Raw genomic sequence first — 16,922 nt, 5'->3', positions numbered from 1 at the left:
TTTCTCTCGAATTGTAGCAAGGATTCTTGAAATTTTCAACTTTGATTACTTGAAATTACTAATTTAACACCTACATTTTTTACAATGATTGTGTACAAGATCGCGAAAAACTTTGATAGGACTACCTAGCTAAAACAGCAAGAGAGACCAGCGTGTGGTCACATAAGAACATTAAGGAAGCACCCTACTTTTATGATAAGTGGCCTACTAGATGACGCTGTTTGATACCGCTACCCGAAGTTTTCACAGAAGTTTTTTTTTTTTTTTTTTTTTTTTTTTTGGGTAAAATTGCTAGTTTTCACAGAAGTTTTAGTGCTTCTTTGAACCAAATTACAGCACTGACTCTGATAAGCGACCTTCAACAAGTTGTAATTGTGTTCACGAGTCCACAAGCATTAGGTAAAATTTTGGGAAATTCAATTGCCCTAAACCCAAGACCTTTGATAGGGAGTGTTCTTACTTGAGCTCTATTTGAACCCAGAAATGTTCGGCAACAACGGTTTTTAACTAAAAATAGCCTCTAGCGAGGGAGCTCATTCAGCCGAAAGAGCCCGACAATCAACTACCAAATAAACACAGAAGAGTAAAGCATTACTAATGATCTCTCTGAAATAGCAACCGAAGAACAAGGCAATCACTCAACGCAAGTTGTTACATAAGCTTGTACTTAACAGCAACACTCATCTCGAATTCATCCAAGTATATTTCAGATTCAAGCTTGCCTAGCAGTTCATTAAAAACAAAACTTTTAGTACAAAGTCAACATTAAAGGATTTCCTAGTACACAACAACTCCAGTCAAAGCCTCTGAAGGCTCTCGCTACAGTCCGAGAGGCCCATCACACCGAGTATGCACTCCGAAATGGTTTAGATAAGGAGCTTCTCGATGGCATCCTGAATTTTTACATATACGATGTTCAGAATACAGAACCAAATCCAAAATTGTAGATTAAAACTAGACTGAAGAGTACCTTGAGTTGTTGTATTTGTGACTTCAATTGACTTCCCTCGTTTGTTGTCACAGAGGCGGCAATGACAGGTCTTGTGACACCGCATGCTCGTCCAAGTGCTTGCTTCGAAGGAACAAACACATAGGGCACATTCTGCACAAATTCAAGTAGACTGTTTATAACATGTTGTGTACTAGTTCATCATACCTGAGTCTCTAGGGGAGAAGCAGCAAATAAAAGGGTTTTAAATTTCCAGTACAAAATGAAACAGACACAATATTTAGAGTGCGCTACTGTCTCGAGGCATGGTGTTACGTTTCTATAACCACGTGATGCTTATTAATAACAGTGTTGCATATGAAATGTGTACAATCTAAAACAAAACAGACATAAGATTTTAGTGCATCAATTCAAAGCCGTAGAACACAGCCACAAGCACCAACCAAACGTATATAGTAAATGTGTCTGGTTTGGGTACAAATATCAACGCCTACTACAAAAATGGAACATCAAATAATTTGGAAACTACACGAACCACCTCAACTGACGAAAAGCCAACTATCAAGTCTTAAAAGGTTGTCGTACATGGGATGTGTACATTCTAAAACGAAACAGTCATATGATCTTTGGTGCCTCGATGTAAAGCCGTTGAACACAGCCCAACCAACAGATGTAAATAAAATCAGTGATGCCTACTAGAAAACTGGAAAATCAAACACTTCGGAAACTACACAAACCAACTCAACTGACAAATAATACGCCAACTATCGAACCAAAATAGAAACATTTTATCCAAAAAGTGTAGAAAAACAAACAACAAAGGCACTTGAATATGTCACTGAACTACCCCCATATGAGAATCAACACTATCCCAATCAACCAACCAAAAATTCCAACTCACAAACAAATAATAAAGCATTCAGAATACGAAAAACTCAGCCCCAGAGAAAGAGTACCTTATCCTCAGCCAACAGGGGAAGGTGAAGAAGAATCTCCAGAGGCTCAGTATCCGCCGCCATCACTATAAACTCCGAAATACCCCTGTTCAAGGTTTTAGTTGCTGAAAAGAATCACAACCCAAATATCAAATTCCAAGTCCCAAATTTGACACGAAAACAATAAAAAAAATGGATTAAAAAGAAGCAGCATTCGGGTGAGTACCTTCATTCGCGCCCTTTTTGAGCTGCTTGTAGTTAGCAGCTTGCTGAACCAGGTCGAGTATGGTGATCGTCAGCTGCGCGTCGGCCAACGGGTACGCCTTCGGGTTCACTGCCTCTCCGGTCTGCATTTACAGTCAAACACAAACAAATTAGCAATTCATAAACCCTAATCGATCGATCGAAAACCCTAAGAGAAGAACAGAGATGAAGAACGAGAGGGTACCATTGTGTGTCGTCGTCGATTCCGAGGTGCAGAGAGGCTAGGGTTTTTGTTGCGCACCAAATTAGGGTTTAAGGAGGAGAGCGTTTACGCCTACTGCGGGGATATTTATAGAGGAGATTTCTGGGCCGCCGTCGTTTATACCGAGCAAAATGCACTTGGGTTTGACGGCCCGTTATGAAACATTGGGCTAATCCCTTGTTGATTTTGGACCGGTCCATATTTTTAGGTCCATTTTAATTGTATTTTATAATAAATTAAGCGAATGAACACTTCGAGAACTGTAAGACTTGTTTGTAAATGTTTTTAAAATGACCAAAAGTACTAAGCTTTTTCCTGGAAGTACTTTAAGTGCTTTTCAGGATTCACTTGCGTTTTTACTAGGGATTGATTCTAAAAACATTTTCACCAAAACCGTTTCCAATATTTTTTACACTAAATGATGGGGGAGTCGGCTAAATTTTATAATGGATTAATAATAATGTGGTTTAAATTTATCTTTTACAAGAAACAATAATCAAATTAATCCATATAGAAAGAGCAATTGGTCGAGTATTTTTAAGGAAAAATGTTTCGACAAACTTACAAAGTAAGACAACTCTCACATAAAATAGATTAACGTGTGGTTGTGACTCCTATCAAACTCGAGAGAGGATTCTTGCTAGGTTCTCTTTGTGAGGATTCCAAAGATCCTCCAATCATATATGTTCACTGTACATCGTGCGGCCAATTTTCGTTAGGTATTGTTTATATTTAATTTTAAATAAAAAAATTTTACAATAATTTCTGATCACACAATGTACGATAACGGATGTGATTTGAGAATTCTGATATCCTCACAAAGAGAATCCAACGAGAATTCTCACTCATAAATCTCATGATGTTTCATGATTTTGTGAAATGTGTAATAAGGATAGAGAATGGGTTGAGTTATTGAATTTTTTTTTTTTTTTTCATTTTTCTTGGGAAAATTTTATTTAATCTTATCTAACCTATTTTTACACCCAACTTACTTTTTGCACCCATTTAATTTTTAACTAAACTATTAATATCTTTTTAAATCCAAATTTAATACATAATATACCTCTATAAACCCAATTCAATATGTGGATTTATTTTTACTTCCATTGGACATCAGTGATTGTCGGTCTTTGTCCCTGTTATGCTCTGCTCTGCAAAGCTAATAACTTTCCTCTGCATACAGCTAGCCAGCCTTGGTTTTTGGGGCAATGGCTGGGTAAAGTATCAATGTGTCGTCATGATTTGTTTCTACTAGGCTTGTTTGTGAGTTGCAAAACCTTAAGGGTTGAGGGTGTAATTTCCGTAATGCTTGCGTTATTAAAAGAACAAAAATTAAGCTTTCATAAGATCTATAATGCAGATTCATTTTGTTGCATTGCACAAGGAAATTAGATATGTACTGATTGGAACTGGAGCTGATCCTCGAGCATTGATGCCATCAGCTGGACGTTTTGTTCCTCATCTGCCAATTTGCTAGTAATGTTTTTTAACATTTACTTGCTCCAGAACATAGAATGTTTAACACAAACCCAGATAGGGAACAAGAATTTCTGAGTGAGTTACTACTGTGATATTTGGTAGCAATGAATAATGCCGTGGGGTGTGTTTGTAATGGTAATTCCCCAAGTAAAAGGGTAGTTATGCCCTGTTAGGCAAACTATTGTGATATTTGGTAGCAATGAAAATCAAATGAGATGTTATTTGTAAGAAAATTTGAATTGATACTTGTATTAACGAATGAGATTACAAAAATGAAGAACACAGATGCCAATTCATAAATTGCAGTCAAACGAACAAAAAATTCATAAATTGAGTCATACCTAGGTTGGACGATTCAAAACTTCAAAATCATCATCCATCATTAGAAAAAACTTATTTTTCTCTATGAGAACTATTAGGGTTTTAGCTAGAATGAACGTAGGATAAACAAAAAGTGATCGTAGAGTTTAATTATAGTATTTGGATTTATTGATAAATTTGAGTTTTATTATTAATTTCATTTTGTACTTAATAATAATTATGCAATAGAGTAAAATAGACAATTAATATTTAAAATTTATATTAAGTGTAAAAAAATGTTAAATGAGTTTACATAAAATTTCCCTTTTTCTTATTTCCTCTTTTTTTTTTTACCCAAAAAGAAAAATGTGATTTGGCTGTACGTGTCCAGGTGGCGAAAGATGATTTGATAGGTGGCAAACACCACAGTCATTGTCTGAATCCAACTACGAAATTCTAGTTCCTCTGCGAGCAGGCAACGGCATTGAATTTACAATTTACACCCCGTAATCTCTCTGTTTTCGTAGTTGTTCAGAAATCAGAAGCAATGGGGGTGGTTCGGGGAGACCCTGGACTCCATCAAGTCCATTCAGATCAGACAAGCTCTCTCCCAAGCCCTCACTATCGGTCCGTATATGTATACCACACATTTAAATATCTATGTGTGTGTCCATGCATATATGTTTCAGTGGTTTTTTTGGGGGTTTCAAGTGGCTTTTTTTGGGTGTCATTGAAAGATTGCAGCAGCTAAAGTGTTTGACGTAATGTTTCAGGCTTGATTGTGACGTCGGCATTGATTATTTGGAAGGGGTTGATATGTATGACTGGGAGTGAATCGCCTGTGGTGGTTGTACTATCTGAAAGCATGGAGCCTGGCTTTGCAAGGGTGAGTTGAGCTCACTTGCTTTGTAAAAGTTCTGTTTTTTTTTTTTCAATACCCATGATTTTTATGTGTTTTAAGCCTTTTATTTTAGTCCAGAAGTGTCAATCAATCATGTTTCAATAAAAAAGTTCAGGGATTTAAGTTAAATTTGGCATGTAGATTGTGCATTTTACTTGGTTTGAACAATTACTCACTGTGTTTTATAACTGAAAGTTTACAAGTGATACCACAGTAACATGGTTCTAGAAGGAAGAGTTGCATCAACTGGGGCAACAAGGACCATTCCTAAACCCTTCTTGATCTAGTAATGGTGCTTCATTAAACATGTCAATACTGAAACTTGAAACGACCCGAAATCAAGAAACATTCTCCCATTGAATGAATCAACATATCCGCTAGGCCTCGTAGCACCTCAATCTCAAGGGAAATACCACTATACTAGTACATTCGTATATATACTGTTTGATAGAATATTGTATACAGTTGCGCCTTTTAATTTAGTATGTGGCGTGCTTAACTGTTACACTGACCCATCTTGCTTTTCATTTAAGTTTTGGTGTATCTCATAGTACCATTGAATATGCACAAAAATTTCATTTGCTCTTTTTCACTTGTTTGCTGACATGATGATGTCTTTCAGGGTGACATTTTGTTCTTGCGTATGAGCAAGGATCCCATTCGGGCAGGAGAAATCGTGGTGTTTAATGTGGATGTATGTCCTCTTTTATGTTATTCCTCTTGTGGTTCATTCATTTTAAATTTTCTTACATGTCCAGTCCATGAATACGAGCATCATTTAGTATCACATGTTTGTTATTATTTTCATTTTTTTCTGAAATTTTTTGGACCAAGCTTTGGATGATTAGCGTTCACTGCTGGAAGTGGTGCGGCATCAATGGTAATTCTAAAAGTGTCAAGAAATTCTTTGGTTCATTGGTATAGAGCATCTGTTTTGACAGAGAAGAATGGCACTGGGCAGTATCGCAGCTCTGAAATTCAGTTTCTAATTATTGGGCTGCTTTTCAATTTAACAATGATTCCAAATGTACTTTTTTGGCCAGGCCACTGGCTTATGTATGTCTTTGGTTGTGTTTGTAGTTTGTACTGCTGCTTACATATCTTTTGCTTGTTCTCCAGGGACGTGATATTCGAATTGTTCATCGAGTAATTAAGGTAAGAAATAAGGATCATGGGTGAATATTAATATCTGGATGAAACTAACCGTCTGAGCAAAAGGGGTGCCCTGGGACATCATAGCATATCCTTTCATCTTGGTTGAATCTGTTTAATGCTAATGACCATTTTCTGTTAGGTTCATGAGCAGAAAGATACCGGAGAAGTATATGTCCTCACAAAAGGTACTATTTTGTTTATAAACAGATTGATTAGACCATTTTAATCTTTGTGTTGCTGTCGCTTGTTCCCAGTAAATTATTTAAAGTTCAGCTGTTCATATAACTTATAAAGAAGGGAAGTGAAGCAAAACCTTGAAGTCATTAGATGACGGCATAATTGCGCTTGCATGTGATAAAGTTAGAGGATTCAAATATGTTTTGATCACTTGTGATGCGTGCTTAAGATGTATGATTAGTAACAGTGGCTTCGTTTGCTATTTTGCAGGAGACAATAACGATGACGATGACAGAAGCCTGTATGCTCGGGGCCGGCGATGGTTGCACAGACGCCATAGCATGGGGAGAGCTGTTGGGTATTCTTCTTTCATATTTTCAAATTCTGTGATTGCTCGGTGATTGCCTCTTTGCCTCTTTGCCTTTACCATATTATCAAACCTTCTGTGATTGCTCGGTGTTGTCCTTGAAAAGAAAAGGTTTCACCATAAGCAGAATGTGGTCATTTTCTGCCATGTATACATATAAAAAATACGTACTCGTCAATATACATGCATTGCGTATTTACGCACATTTTTTGTTTCCCTGCAGGTTTTTGCCTGATGTTGGCTGGGTGACAATTATCATGACAGAAAAACCAATAATCAAGGTTTGCTTTTGTTATAATTCAGAACATGTGTCTCCTTGTGTGTATCTTACACATCCTTAACTTAAGTTGCAGACATTCTTCAGATATGCTTCTAATCGTGCATTGTTACTCACTCAGAAACGTAATTTTATATAACGCGTTGGCGGAATCTCTTGTTATTCGATTAGAACGTAAGCGTTGTTTTGCAGTAATATCGTGTGTTTCTTTCTTGCAGTACATTCTCATAGGGGCGCTGGGATTGCTGGTCATAACCTCCAAGGATTAGGGATAGCCAGATACTAGAGAGAGAGAGAGAGAGAGAGAGAGTATCGTAGTAAGGCATCACACCAATAATAAAACAATGTTGCAATCAATGGCTCAATGAACACCTTCTTCATTTTTTGAAATTAAACGAGAGGGAATGCGGAGTCAAATTCTTGTCACGAGTGAGGGGCGTTTGGGACCGCTTTGGTAAGAAGCACTTCCGCTCATAAGCACTTTTAGGTTTTGCATAAGTAAATCCCAAACCGGCTCCATTTCTACAACTGGGAAACCAAAAGTCCCCATTACTTGTTTTATTTCTTAAACTAGTAATGTAGTACAATAAAAATTGCAAGGATTTCTACGAAGCGTACGTATTTTTGTTGAGAAGAAACGAAGCGTATGTATTGAACATGATATGTAACACCGTGGTTACGCATGCGTAACAAGCACTAGTTAAATCACCGACAATTTTACACAAACTCATCGTGCATCATATATAGGACTAACGAATATAAAACGTGCGCAGGCCGCAGAAACTGTCAATTTCCATTGCGTAGAACTCCAAAATTTGCAGCTATGGTCCGCAACAAGTATACCGAAAGACTGGCGCCAAACAGGCAGCCTGCACCAGAAAACAAGAATCCAAAACACGTTATGATTTCGAAAACAAGGGGACATTTTTAGATTCTATCATGCAAAAGCCAAAGTCATACAGTACAAAAATGAACAATGAATCAACACAAACACCAGAGATTAGACCGGACTAGCCCCAAACTTCACACCAGCACGGAACAAAAGTAAAATTAAGCAAAAACTTTCCTTCGATTATGTGTATACGTCATACTATATTCAGTGTCACAAAGGTAACATGGAAATAAATATATTAAGAAAAGAAAGATAAACCATGAAGAGAACTATTATTTTTGTTTCAAAGTTCTACAATTGAAACCAAAGATTCAACCACGTAGTGTCTTCAACTAGCAAACAAAACTTTGTCGTCACCGGAGCAGTATATCACTGAAACAAGAATAGGTAAAAGGGTACTGAAATGAGGCATAAACTAAAACTCACGAAAACACCATGCATACGAGATGGCTTTTTTTGGTGATTCAACCTTTCAGAAACTTAGTTATCATATCACTCTAAAGTTCAAAGTCGGAGTTGTTTTAGAAAGAGAAAGTATCAACAATAACACATAGCTAGAGACAGGAGATCAACAGATACAGATCCATGACCTGATCACACATCGAATGTTAGCTTGCGCAATTATCAACGTAAACCGTAAAAACGTAACATCTGGTCAAGTATTACAGGGAGAAGCACGATGTTATATCATGTGTTTTAATGCTTATAATTTGTATCCAAAGAGAACAAAGGCATAGAATAACTTATTGCACAATTCCTCACTAGTTTTCCCTAGAAAGACAGAATTTTACATCATCTAAAATAAAAATATGGCAAGATAAAATGGACCTTTGGTTCAAGATTTTAAGCTGCATTCTGAAACTGCTGCAGCATGTCACAATGTGGTGTTTCGCGAATGAATCCCCACTGGCGGCGCTGCATCTCAAGCCGACAATTCTGGGAAAGAATGTTGAAGTATTCTCTCTCAACCTGGTGTTCTAGATTGACACGCTCCGAGGTACCTGGTGGGAACTCTTGCTCAAACTTGGTCGACTTGACATAAAAATTCACACCCTTCTCCGTAGTAAAGCGGTATTCGTAGGGATAGGACCTCGAAAGGGCATGTATAGGCTCAGAGGACGGCATGAAGTTGAGAAGCAGAATAAGCAACACAGGCAGCAACTGAATTAGAGTCCGAATATGGGAACCACCAGAGCCATGATCACCGCCCCTCTGCCCCATTCCATTGTGCCCAAAACTGAATCCCCGGAACTGGGTTGCCGGAGCCATTCCTCCAAAGAAATTTCTAAAGATCTCCTCAGCATCGACATCCGCATCATAGAAGCCATTAAATCCATTAAATCCATGCGCTCCATGGTTGGTAGCACGTCTCTCATACACCGGCTCATCCGAGCCCATAACATCATATTTTTTTCTGCTCTCTTGATTGCTGAGACACTGAAACGCCTTTGAAACGGACTTAAACGCTTCCTCAGCTCCCGGTGCCTTGTTCTTATCGGGATGAACCTTCAATGACAGTTTTCGATAAGCCTTTCGAACATCTTCAACAGTGCAACTCCTTTCCACCCCCAAAATCTCATAGTAATCCTTCTTCTTCTTCAGTTGTCTCACCATCGCAATCTGCTCCTCCGTGTACGACACACCAGCCGACGGTTTCGATGACGACGACCCAGTTGCCGTAGCCCTCTGGCGAAGCGATGGTTGGTCGAACGGCTTAGCTGAACCCAACCCAGATGGCCCATTGGCGGACCCACCAGCATCCGAACCCGATTGAGGATTGGAATTGCCGTCAATCGACGATAAGAGATCGTCGATGGGCAGCGCCGGATCGAGACGGCGAGCTTTCGTGAGGAATTTTACGGCACGGCTTCGATCCCCAGATTCTAAAGCATCTTTCCCAATCCTGAAGCATTTCAACGCGTCGTCTTTGTTTCCGTCCATCTCGAAATCTTCTCAGAAGACAAAAACAAAGAATTCTCAGCAAATATTTTCCGAGAAAACTAGTACCCCATAGAAAATTGAATTCGATCGATTTACAAAGAACCAAATTCCAGCAATTTGATTTGACTAATGAACAAAAGTTGAAATAATTTTGGGAAATTTTGACTTACAAGTGAGATGGATCTGAAGGAGATGTGTGCTGGTATAAATCAATTACTGGATATTGAAAATTTTGATCGAATTAGGGTTTCATGGTGCGGGGGATTTGGGGCAGAGTCCGACACAGTGGAGGATTTTGGGGAAAATTGATTTATTAGTGGGGGAGTGGAAGTTATTGTATTTTTATAGTTTGGTACTTTCATGTGGCTTTGAGGACGGTTGAAAAGTCGTTACTACTTCCCACGTATATTAAGCCCAAAAACGGTAGCAACAAAAGGCCCAGTTGTAGTTTATCCACAAAAACAAAAACAAAAAAGGCCCAGTTGTCTCAGTTGGCCCAGCTTCCCGCAGGAAGAGTTATATGAAACGCAGAAGTCAAGGTGACGGTAGTTTAAATTAATCATGCGACTCTTTGTGAAAAATGTAGAATATGAGGCGTCATTTCTTGTTCCGACATGACAAGGTCATGTTTAGTTTATGTAAAACCTTTTAATTATAGGTTCATATGACATACATTGTTGAATTCAATAAATGAATGTGCGTTAAAAATTTCTAAAGAACTTAATGAGTGGATTGAACTATTAAAAGTAGTATATGTTATACATCGATTTATGGTAGAAGGACTCCTAACATGAAATCGGGACATCAAGCTAATGATGTTCTAAATGAATCATGTAACGATATGGAAAAGTCCCAAGCCATGTGGCACCTTGTTATTGGTTGGATATGCCCAATCTAGTGTGTATTTGGAGTATACGGCAAACAGAGAAACGCCTAATGATGTTCTAAATGAATCATGTAACGATATGGAAAAGTCCCAAGCCATGTGGCACCTTGTTATTGGTTGGATATGCCCAATCTAGTGTGTATTTGGAGTATACGGCAAACAGAGAAACGCCGCGTTTTGTGTCGTTTCGTTTTTATACAAAAACCCTAAACCTGAAGTGATTAGCTTTTTTCTTTCTTCAGCTTTCAGGTCGCGAGCTGCAAAACCAAAAGAGGTCGCAGCAATGGAGACCCCGCAGCAGCAGATTCAAGTCGATCTGGGTAATCTCATGGCCTTCGACCCTCATCACAGCTTCCCCTCCATCCCCTCCTCCAGGTGATTTTTTTCTTTAATTATTCAATTTATCTCTATTTTGTGTTAATATTATACTTTTGGGCTTTTGTATTATTGCTGTCCAGAAACTAATTGAAAATTTAATTTTGGAAATTGGGACTTTTATTCGGAGAATTCCCAGCGGTAAAGTTGCAGTCTTGTGGAATAGTGAATTTTCTACCTGATAGGTTTTTGTTCCGTGGGTGAAAATCTGATTTGTTTTTTTCATTGTATTTAGGGAGGAATTAGTGAAGGAATGTATAACGAAAGGGACCGAGTTGGTTCAAGCTATTGCGAATAGCCTTTTCAACTTACCTTCAACTGAGGACATAGACGGTCCCATTGTGCAGTTGCCGCGTCCCGAAACTAAACTGCCTAGACAGAAGCATGTAAGTCATTCGTCTTAGTTTACGATCCTCCAACAACGTTCTTTAATACGTTTGATCATGTATATAAGCATTCGATAGTGAATACATGTATAGTGCTTCACAATCTATTGTTTTAAAAGAAGGTTTAAGGCGGTTTAGGTAATTGTCGAGATTTTTGTTGATCCCCCTTGTCGTGCTGCCAATTTACAGTTCCTCTCATGTAAATTGGTTGACTAGAATGTTAGCGTATGCAAACGGGCTGTTGACGCTGCTGGTTTTTTTTTTTTTTTTTTTTTCTGTAACCGAATTAAGAGTTGCTATTGTATTCTTAGCATAAACATCTGACTGCCGATGGCATATTCTTTTGTTTTCTACAGCTGCCAGTGCCTAAACCTCCAACAAAATGGGAAACTTTTGCCAAAACAAAAGGTTAGTCATTACTGTATGAGTCGAACAGTACCTTTCTTCTGTTTCTTTTTTTCTTTCTTCTTCCCCCCTTTAAGACTTTGTCTAGGTTTCTCATATGTAGGCATTTGGGCCTTGAGAAAGGTAGTTGGATTTAAGATTTTGAGAAAGTGGAATATCCTTAAGCTGAACTTATACGTGGTGGTTACATTCTTTTGATATGTATTGTAGGTATCAAGAACCGTAAAAGAGACAAGATTGCATATGATGAGCCAACTGAAACTTGGAAACGTCGCTTTGGATATGATCGTGCAAATGATGAGAATAGTGTACCTATCATTGAGGCGAAGGAGAATGATGGTAATTTTATTCAAAGCCTTAATGCTTTCAGAAGAGTTATTTTCTTTCGTAAGCACTGAAATGCATGCTTTGCTTTGCCAAGGTAACTCGAAATAATCTTGCTCATGCTTGTTACTTTTTTCAGTGCCAGGGGAGGATCCTTTTGCTAAAAGGCGAGAGGATAAGAAGAAAAGAGTTGAAAAGCAAGATAAGAATAGGTTGCAGAACTTGAAGCAAGCTGCGAAAGTCGGTGCTTTACCAAGGTTTGTCCTTATACTCCATGTTATTCAAAGCCTAGCTGCTTAGACATCCAATGGGGCAATCGATAACTACAAATCAATATAAGCTGAGCCTTAACCAGAATAATGAGATAAGCTAGCCTTTATGTTGGAAATCACTCTTTGGGAAAGTATTAGTGATCATTGAATGTATCTTTTGCATTGCACCGCAGAATCTAACTAAACTTTTTTCTACAGCCATGTTCAGCTAGCTGCCACACGGTTGCCCATAACGGGAACCCAGTCTGCAGCCAAGAAGTTTTCTAAAGATGAACTGGGTAATGTAGCTGGAATAGCAGCAACCGCAACGGCCAGCGGTGGTAAGTTTGACAAGAAATTGCCTGGTGAAAAGCCTCCTAAACATAAAGGAAAGTTCCGCAAGGTATGTAAATCTCATCCTAGCCATGCTCAACTAACTGCACATCACAATAAGCTGATAAAGTACCTGCCCCTTATTCTTTCGGCTTTTGCTTTCAGTTTTTGCCGGTTGTAGAAGGAAAAGGAAAACAATCACAAGAGAAGGAGCAAACAGATAAAGTACTGAACAAGCTAATCTCTAAGAATTCCCATGAGATATTTAACGTCGACAAGGTTCATCTCTTTCGCTGTCAAATGTTTTCTCCTGCCGTATTCATATGGTTTGAGTCCCACTTATTAATTGAATTTTTGTGACACAGGCTGTTAACATGTACAATGTCAAGAAGGACAAGAAGCGAAAGAACAAGCCGGGGATGTCCTCAAGCACGTTAAAACCGAAGAAGAACATCCAGAAGAAGCCATTAAAGAAGGGATCTTCATCGAAAGGAAAGGGAAAGTGACTTTGTTATTAGTCATGACATTTACAAGCTGTGGGAGTTTTGATGTAGGTTTTACAAGTTTAATCATTTGGAATCGAAGATTATTATGTAAGACTCCTTTATTTTTCAGGAGAAATATTTTCAATCTCTCTCTCTCTCTCTCTCTCTCTCTCTCTCTCTCTCTCTCTCTCTCAAGTGGGTCAATTTCTATTGTGCGTGCATGTTGCGTTCCTCGCAACCGGATATCTGTGTCCGGTCAACAGACTCGGAAATTTGGACCGTTCAAGAGAGAGATCAGGGCCGTTCGAGGGCTTGGTTTTGTATAAAGTGATCCAGTAGAATAGGCTAATGGGAGTTGCAAGATTTAAATTTAGTAGTCTGAATTTTTAGGTACGTTGGCTCTGGACAGAGAGAATCAGATAATCTCAATTACATACCTTTGCGATGAAATTTGTGGACGTGTGGTTTTTGGTATTAAACATAGCCACGTAGTTGATTAGGGTCTTCCAATCAAAATATAACTTTATTCTACTTAAGGCATATTTGAAACATCAACAACCAAATTCTATCTGAATCTCGTGGCCTCAAACTGCTAAGAAATCATCTTACAAAATTAAAAAAAAAAAAAAACAAATGTACCACGAAGATACACATTGACAGAAAGTGGATACGTTGTCCGAAATATGAAAATCTAACTCATTAAAATCAATGGTGTGCTCTGCTTATTTGATATGAGATAAGCCGTAATTCAAAAATTATTTTAAATGATAGAAATTATGAATGGAAATGACCTTAGTTGTTCGTATATAAAATAAATAATGTTCTCGTGAATTTCATACATGGTTGTTCAGGTATAACACGTGAATGACATCCATGCCTTGCATACCCTAATTGAAATGAGATACTGTAATTTTTTTCTTTTCATGTATTGGATTAAGAACTGTAATGTGTGTTTATGAAATAATTCATATCATGTGTAAGTAAAAGATAATGGTATGGAAATCAAAATTTTAAATTAAATTTGTAAGTCAAATGTTGTGTCATCAATATAAAAAAATAAAAATAAAAAAACGCGTTAATCAGTATTTAGTTAATAATTCAATTATCTATAATCATATCATTTGATTTGCAAATTTGGTTTAAAAAAATTTAGTCTTCCTAACATTACTAGTTAGTAAATGCAAACAAAGTTATAAATCTAAAAAAATTGAATATTTATATTTTAATAAGCGCAAAGTATAATTCCAAAGGAGTGTTGTACCCCAAAAGAATCAAATATACTTGGCTGTCCTTAGTTTTGGACTGTTGGTCGACAAAAAAAAAGTTGGGAGTGTTGGCAAACAAAACCCTACTCTTCTCACACCCACAAAGAAAACAGAGAGACAACAAATGCAGAAGTAGAAAGTGTTTCTCTCCTCTTCCTCCAAAAATATCAAATTTTATATCCACCCCAGCTCTTTTTTCTGCTGAAAGATTTGATCTTTATATAGTTTCAAGCTTTTGGATTAATGGGTGGAAGAAGATTGCAGGGTACTGGAAATACAAACGACGATGTAGTATTCTCTTGTTCTTCCGGGATTAGAATCCGACGCAGTCCTCTAAATAATCCTTCGCAGTCCGGTGGACTATTTGCCAGCGTTCAAGTTGCAAGAGGATTTGGTATCACACCGAGTCCTCAGAACTCCATAGACCAAACCACAAAGCTTCTAAGCTCCACGTACATGACATACATGTCGACGCCGGGTTCCGGGTTTCGGATTGGCAGGGTTGATGAGTTGGTGGAGGCAGAGGCATTGCTCGAGGTTGCAGAAGCAGAAGAGCTGTTGAAGATTCAGAAAATTAATGGTAATGGTGGGGGTTTGAGATTGAAAATAAAGGTTGGGAATGCTTCGCTGAGGCGGCTGCTGAGCGGAGCAGTGGCGGGAGTGGTGTCGCGGACGGCGGTTGCTCCGTTGGAGACGATACGGACGCATTTGATGGTGGGGGGCAGTCGCCACTCCAGTACTTCTCAAGTGTTTCATTCTATCATGGAAGCTGATGGATGGCAGGGCTTGTTTAGGGGTACTTTGGTCAATGTCATCAGGGTTGCTCCATGCAAGGCTATTGAGGTACGATCGCCAAGAATTGATACTAGTGAATTTTATGTGTAAATTTTGATACTCGACACGAAGAATTCATCTTGGTCTTGAAATTCTTTATGCAGAATGTTCGCTAATGTTTGTTCATTGATAACATCTCGATGGGTTTTGTCAACGATAATGATATTCTAACTTTATAAAGAACAAACATCCGTTCCATAACCCGACTAGTATAACTTCATGTTTCTGACTCTGGTCTTGGGTAGTTATTTGCTTATGACACGGTGAAGAAGCACTTAACTCGACCTGGTGAAGAGCTGAAAATCCCTATCCCCGCTTCATCAATCGCAGGCGCTGTTGCCGGATTCAGCTCAACCTTGTGTACATACCCTCTAGAGTTGTTAAAAACACGATTAACCATCCAGGTAAATCAGACCCCGAAATTCAGAAAGGACTATTGAATTCATTGGTTTGTTTTCTTGGTATCAGTACTCAAAGTCACATATTTTACTTGATTGCAGAGAGGAGTGTACAATAACTTTTTCGACGCAGTATCAAAAATTGTCCAACGGGAGGGACCTGCAGGGCTATACAGGGGCCTCACCCCGAGTTTAATTGGCGTAATTCCATACGCTGCCGCCAACTATTTTGCTTATGACGCCCTCTCAAAAGCTTACAAGAAAGCTTTCGAAAAGGAGGAAATCGGAAACATAACGACTCTCCTGATCGGATCAGCAGCTGCTGCAATTTCGAGCGGTGCAACTTTCCCGCTTGAGGTGGCTCGGAAGAGAATGCAGGTTGGGGCTCTCAGTGGGAGGCAGTACAAGCACATACTTGACGCTCTTTCGAGCATACTTGCAAGTGAAGGAATCAGTGGCCTGTACAAAGGGTTAGGGCCGAGCTACATGAAATTGGTCCCAGCTGCTGGGATTTCCTTCATGTGCTACGAAGCATGCAAACGAATACTGACTGAGAACGAGGAAGAAATCTAATACGCGCCCTTATGGACTCCGAATTTGCAATTTTGGATCATCCATCAAAAAGTAGCTAGGTGGTTTCTTTTTAGTCCATAAACTGAACCATATATACACAGGGCTTGGCTGGACAATCATCAAACTGAAAGTAATCTTTACTTCATCACGCTCTCAAACTCGTTTCTTGGGGGTCAAGAAAAGTTCAAGTTGTCTTCAGGGGAGGAAAATGAGTTTGATTGCTAGTTGTACATGGTGTGGACTACCAAGGGCACCTTGCTGACAAATACAAAACCGGCGGTTGGCTAGCCGTGGTCACACTTACAAATTTATAAAAACTGTGTTTCTTATATGTTCTTACTATGTACAATCTGAGTAGATGCGTCTTGGGGTTTTAACAGATTTTTCAAAGGGACGAGATACCAAGTTCGAATCTCCAATCTCCATTGACCAAAATAGAACCAGGACTAAACACCATTATCCCGCCATCCCTCACCACCTGGGCTACTTTGTCTAAAGTGCTCAATATTCATCAGTCATAACACAAAAACAAACAGCCTGAAGAAAAAAAAACGTCCTGCCCTAATCC

At 38.7% G+C, this 16,922-nt stretch overlaps 5 protein-coding genes across 6 annotated transcripts; 3 read left to right on the top strand and 2 right to left on the bottom strand.

Annotated features, from left to right (window-relative positions):
* Positions 1-584: 584 nt before the first annotated feature.
* On the bottom strand, positions 585-2,472 carry LOC137735793 (uncharacterized). Its single transcript, XM_068475216.2, has 5 exons — positions 2,333-2,472; positions 2,111-2,231; positions 1,906-2,009; positions 971-1,102; positions 585-893 (listed from the first exon to the last, which is right to left on the bottom strand). Exons 1-5 carry the CDS (start codon positions 2,333-2,335, stop codon positions 867-869), a joined length of 387 nt encoding a protein of 128 aa, XP_068331317.1. The 5' UTR covers positions 2,336-2,472; the 3' UTR covers positions 585-866.
* A 2,477-nt stretch (positions 2,473-4,949) lies between these two features.
* Positions 4,950-7,113, top strand: LOC137743059 (uncharacterized). The gene is made up of 6 exons (XM_068483003.2): positions 4,950-5,015; positions 5,653-5,724; positions 6,150-6,185; positions 6,325-6,370; positions 6,633-6,720; positions 6,953-7,113. The coding sequence occupies exons 1-6, from the start codon at positions 4,950-4,952 to the stop codon at positions 7,068-7,070; spliced, it is 426 nt and encodes a 141-aa protein (XP_068339104.2). The 3' UTR covers positions 7,071-7,113.
* Positions 7,114-7,525: 412 nt separating this feature from the next.
* Positions 7,526-10,215, bottom strand: LOC137735125 (chaperone protein dnaJ 49). Of its 2 annotated transcripts, XM_068474517.2 has the most exons (3): positions 10,010-10,215; positions 8,727-9,847; positions 7,526-7,875 (listed from the first exon to the last, which is right to left on the bottom strand). In XM_068474517.2, exon 2 carries the CDS (start codon positions 9,837-9,839, stop codon positions 8,742-8,744), a length of 1,098 nt encoding a protein of 365 aa, XP_068330618.1. In that variant the 5' UTR covers positions 9,840-9,847; positions 10,010-10,215; the 3' UTR covers positions 7,526-7,875; positions 8,727-8,741. The 2 variants fall into 2 exon arrangements, with proteins under 2 accessions (XP_068330618.1, XP_068330610.1); XM_068474509.2 differs by having other exon boundaries at positions 8,727-10,215.
* A 723-nt stretch (positions 10,216-10,938) lies between these two features.
* Positions 10,939-13,433, top strand: LOC137743557 (ribosome biogenesis regulatory protein homolog). The gene is made up of 8 exons (XM_068483476.2): positions 10,939-11,100; positions 11,336-11,486; positions 11,843-11,894; positions 12,102-12,230; positions 12,355-12,472; positions 12,686-12,869; positions 12,965-13,078; positions 13,165-13,433. The coding sequence occupies exons 1-8, from the start codon at positions 11,009-11,011 to the stop codon at positions 13,303-13,305; spliced, it is 981 nt and encodes a 326-aa protein (XP_068339577.1). The 5' UTR covers positions 10,939-11,008; the 3' UTR covers positions 13,306-13,433.
* Positions 13,434-14,588: 1,155 nt separating this feature from the next.
* LOC137729320 (adenine nucleotide transporter BT1, chloroplastic/mitochondrial) lies at positions 14,589-16,683 on the top strand. The gene is made up of 3 exons (XM_068468599.2): positions 14,589-15,392; positions 15,629-15,787; positions 15,884-16,683. Exons 1-3 carry the CDS (start codon positions 14,793-14,795, stop codon positions 16,352-16,354), a joined length of 1,230 nt encoding a protein of 409 aa, XP_068324700.1. The 5' UTR covers positions 14,589-14,792; the 3' UTR covers positions 16,355-16,683.
* Positions 16,684-16,922: the final 239 nt, after the last annotated feature.

The sequence above is a fragment of the Pyrus communis genome, chromosome 15 (assembly GCF_041283825.1).
Source record: "Pyrus communis isolate YQ-2024b chromosome 15, ASM4128382v1, whole genome shotgun sequence".
NCBI lineage: Eukaryota > Viridiplantae > Streptophyta > Magnoliopsida > Rosales > Rosaceae > Pyrus > Pyrus communis.
The sequence above is the reverse complement of the archived record's forward strand: the minus strand, read 5'-3'. Positions and strand labels throughout refer to the sequence as shown.

Excerpts from the sequence above, each read along its gene's own strand:
- LOC137743059 (XM_068483003.2), top strand. The coding sequence starts at position 4,950 with ATGACTGGGAGTGAATCGCCTGTGGTGGTTGTACTATCTGAAAGCATG. Across the intron at positions 5,725-6,149 it reads TCGTGGTGTTTAATGTGGAT|GGACGTGATATTCGAATTGT; the intron begins GTATGTCCTCTT and ends CTTGTTCTCCAG. Across the intron at positions 6,371-6,632 it reads AGTATATGTCCTCACAAAAG|GAGACAATAACGATGACGAT; the intron begins GTACTATTTTGT and ends GCTATTTTGCAG.
- LOC137729320 (XM_068468599.2), top strand. The coding sequence starts at position 14,793 with ATGGGTGGAAGAAGATTGCAGGGTACTGGAAATACAAACGACGATGTA. Across the intron at positions 15,393-15,628 it reads CTCCATGCAAGGCTATTGAG|TTATTTGCTTATGACACGGT; the intron begins GTACGATCGCCA and ends GGTCTTGGGTAG. Across the intron at positions 15,788-15,883 it reads AAACACGATTAACCATCCAG|AGAGGAGTGTACAATAACTT; the intron begins GTAAATCAGACC and ends ACTTGATTGCAG.
- LOC137735125 (XM_068474509.2), bottom strand. The coding sequence starts at position 9,839 with ATGGACGGAAACAAAGACGACGCGTTGAAATGCTTCAGGATTGGGAAA.
- LOC137735793 (XM_068475216.2), bottom strand. Across the intron at positions 2,010-2,110 it reads CAAAAAGGGCGCGAATGAAG|CAACTAAAACCTTGAACAGG; the intron begins GTACTCACCCGA and ends GATTCTTTTCAG. Across the intron at positions 894-970 it reads CACAAATACAACAACTCAAG|GATGCCATCGAGAAGCTCCT; the intron begins GTACTCTTCAGT and ends GTAAAAATTCAG.
- LOC137743557 (XM_068483476.2), top strand. The coding sequence starts at position 11,009 with ATGGAGACCCCGCAGCAGCAGATTCAAGTCGATCTGGGTAATCTCATG. Across the intron at positions 12,870-12,964 it reads ATAAAGGAAAGTTCCGCAAG|TTTTTGCCGGTTGTAGAAGG; the intron begins GTATGTAAATCT and ends TTTTGCTTTCAG. Across the intron at positions 13,079-13,164 it reads AGATATTTAACGTCGACAAG|GCTGTTAACATGTACAATGT; the intron begins GTTCATCTCTTT and ends TTTGTGACACAG.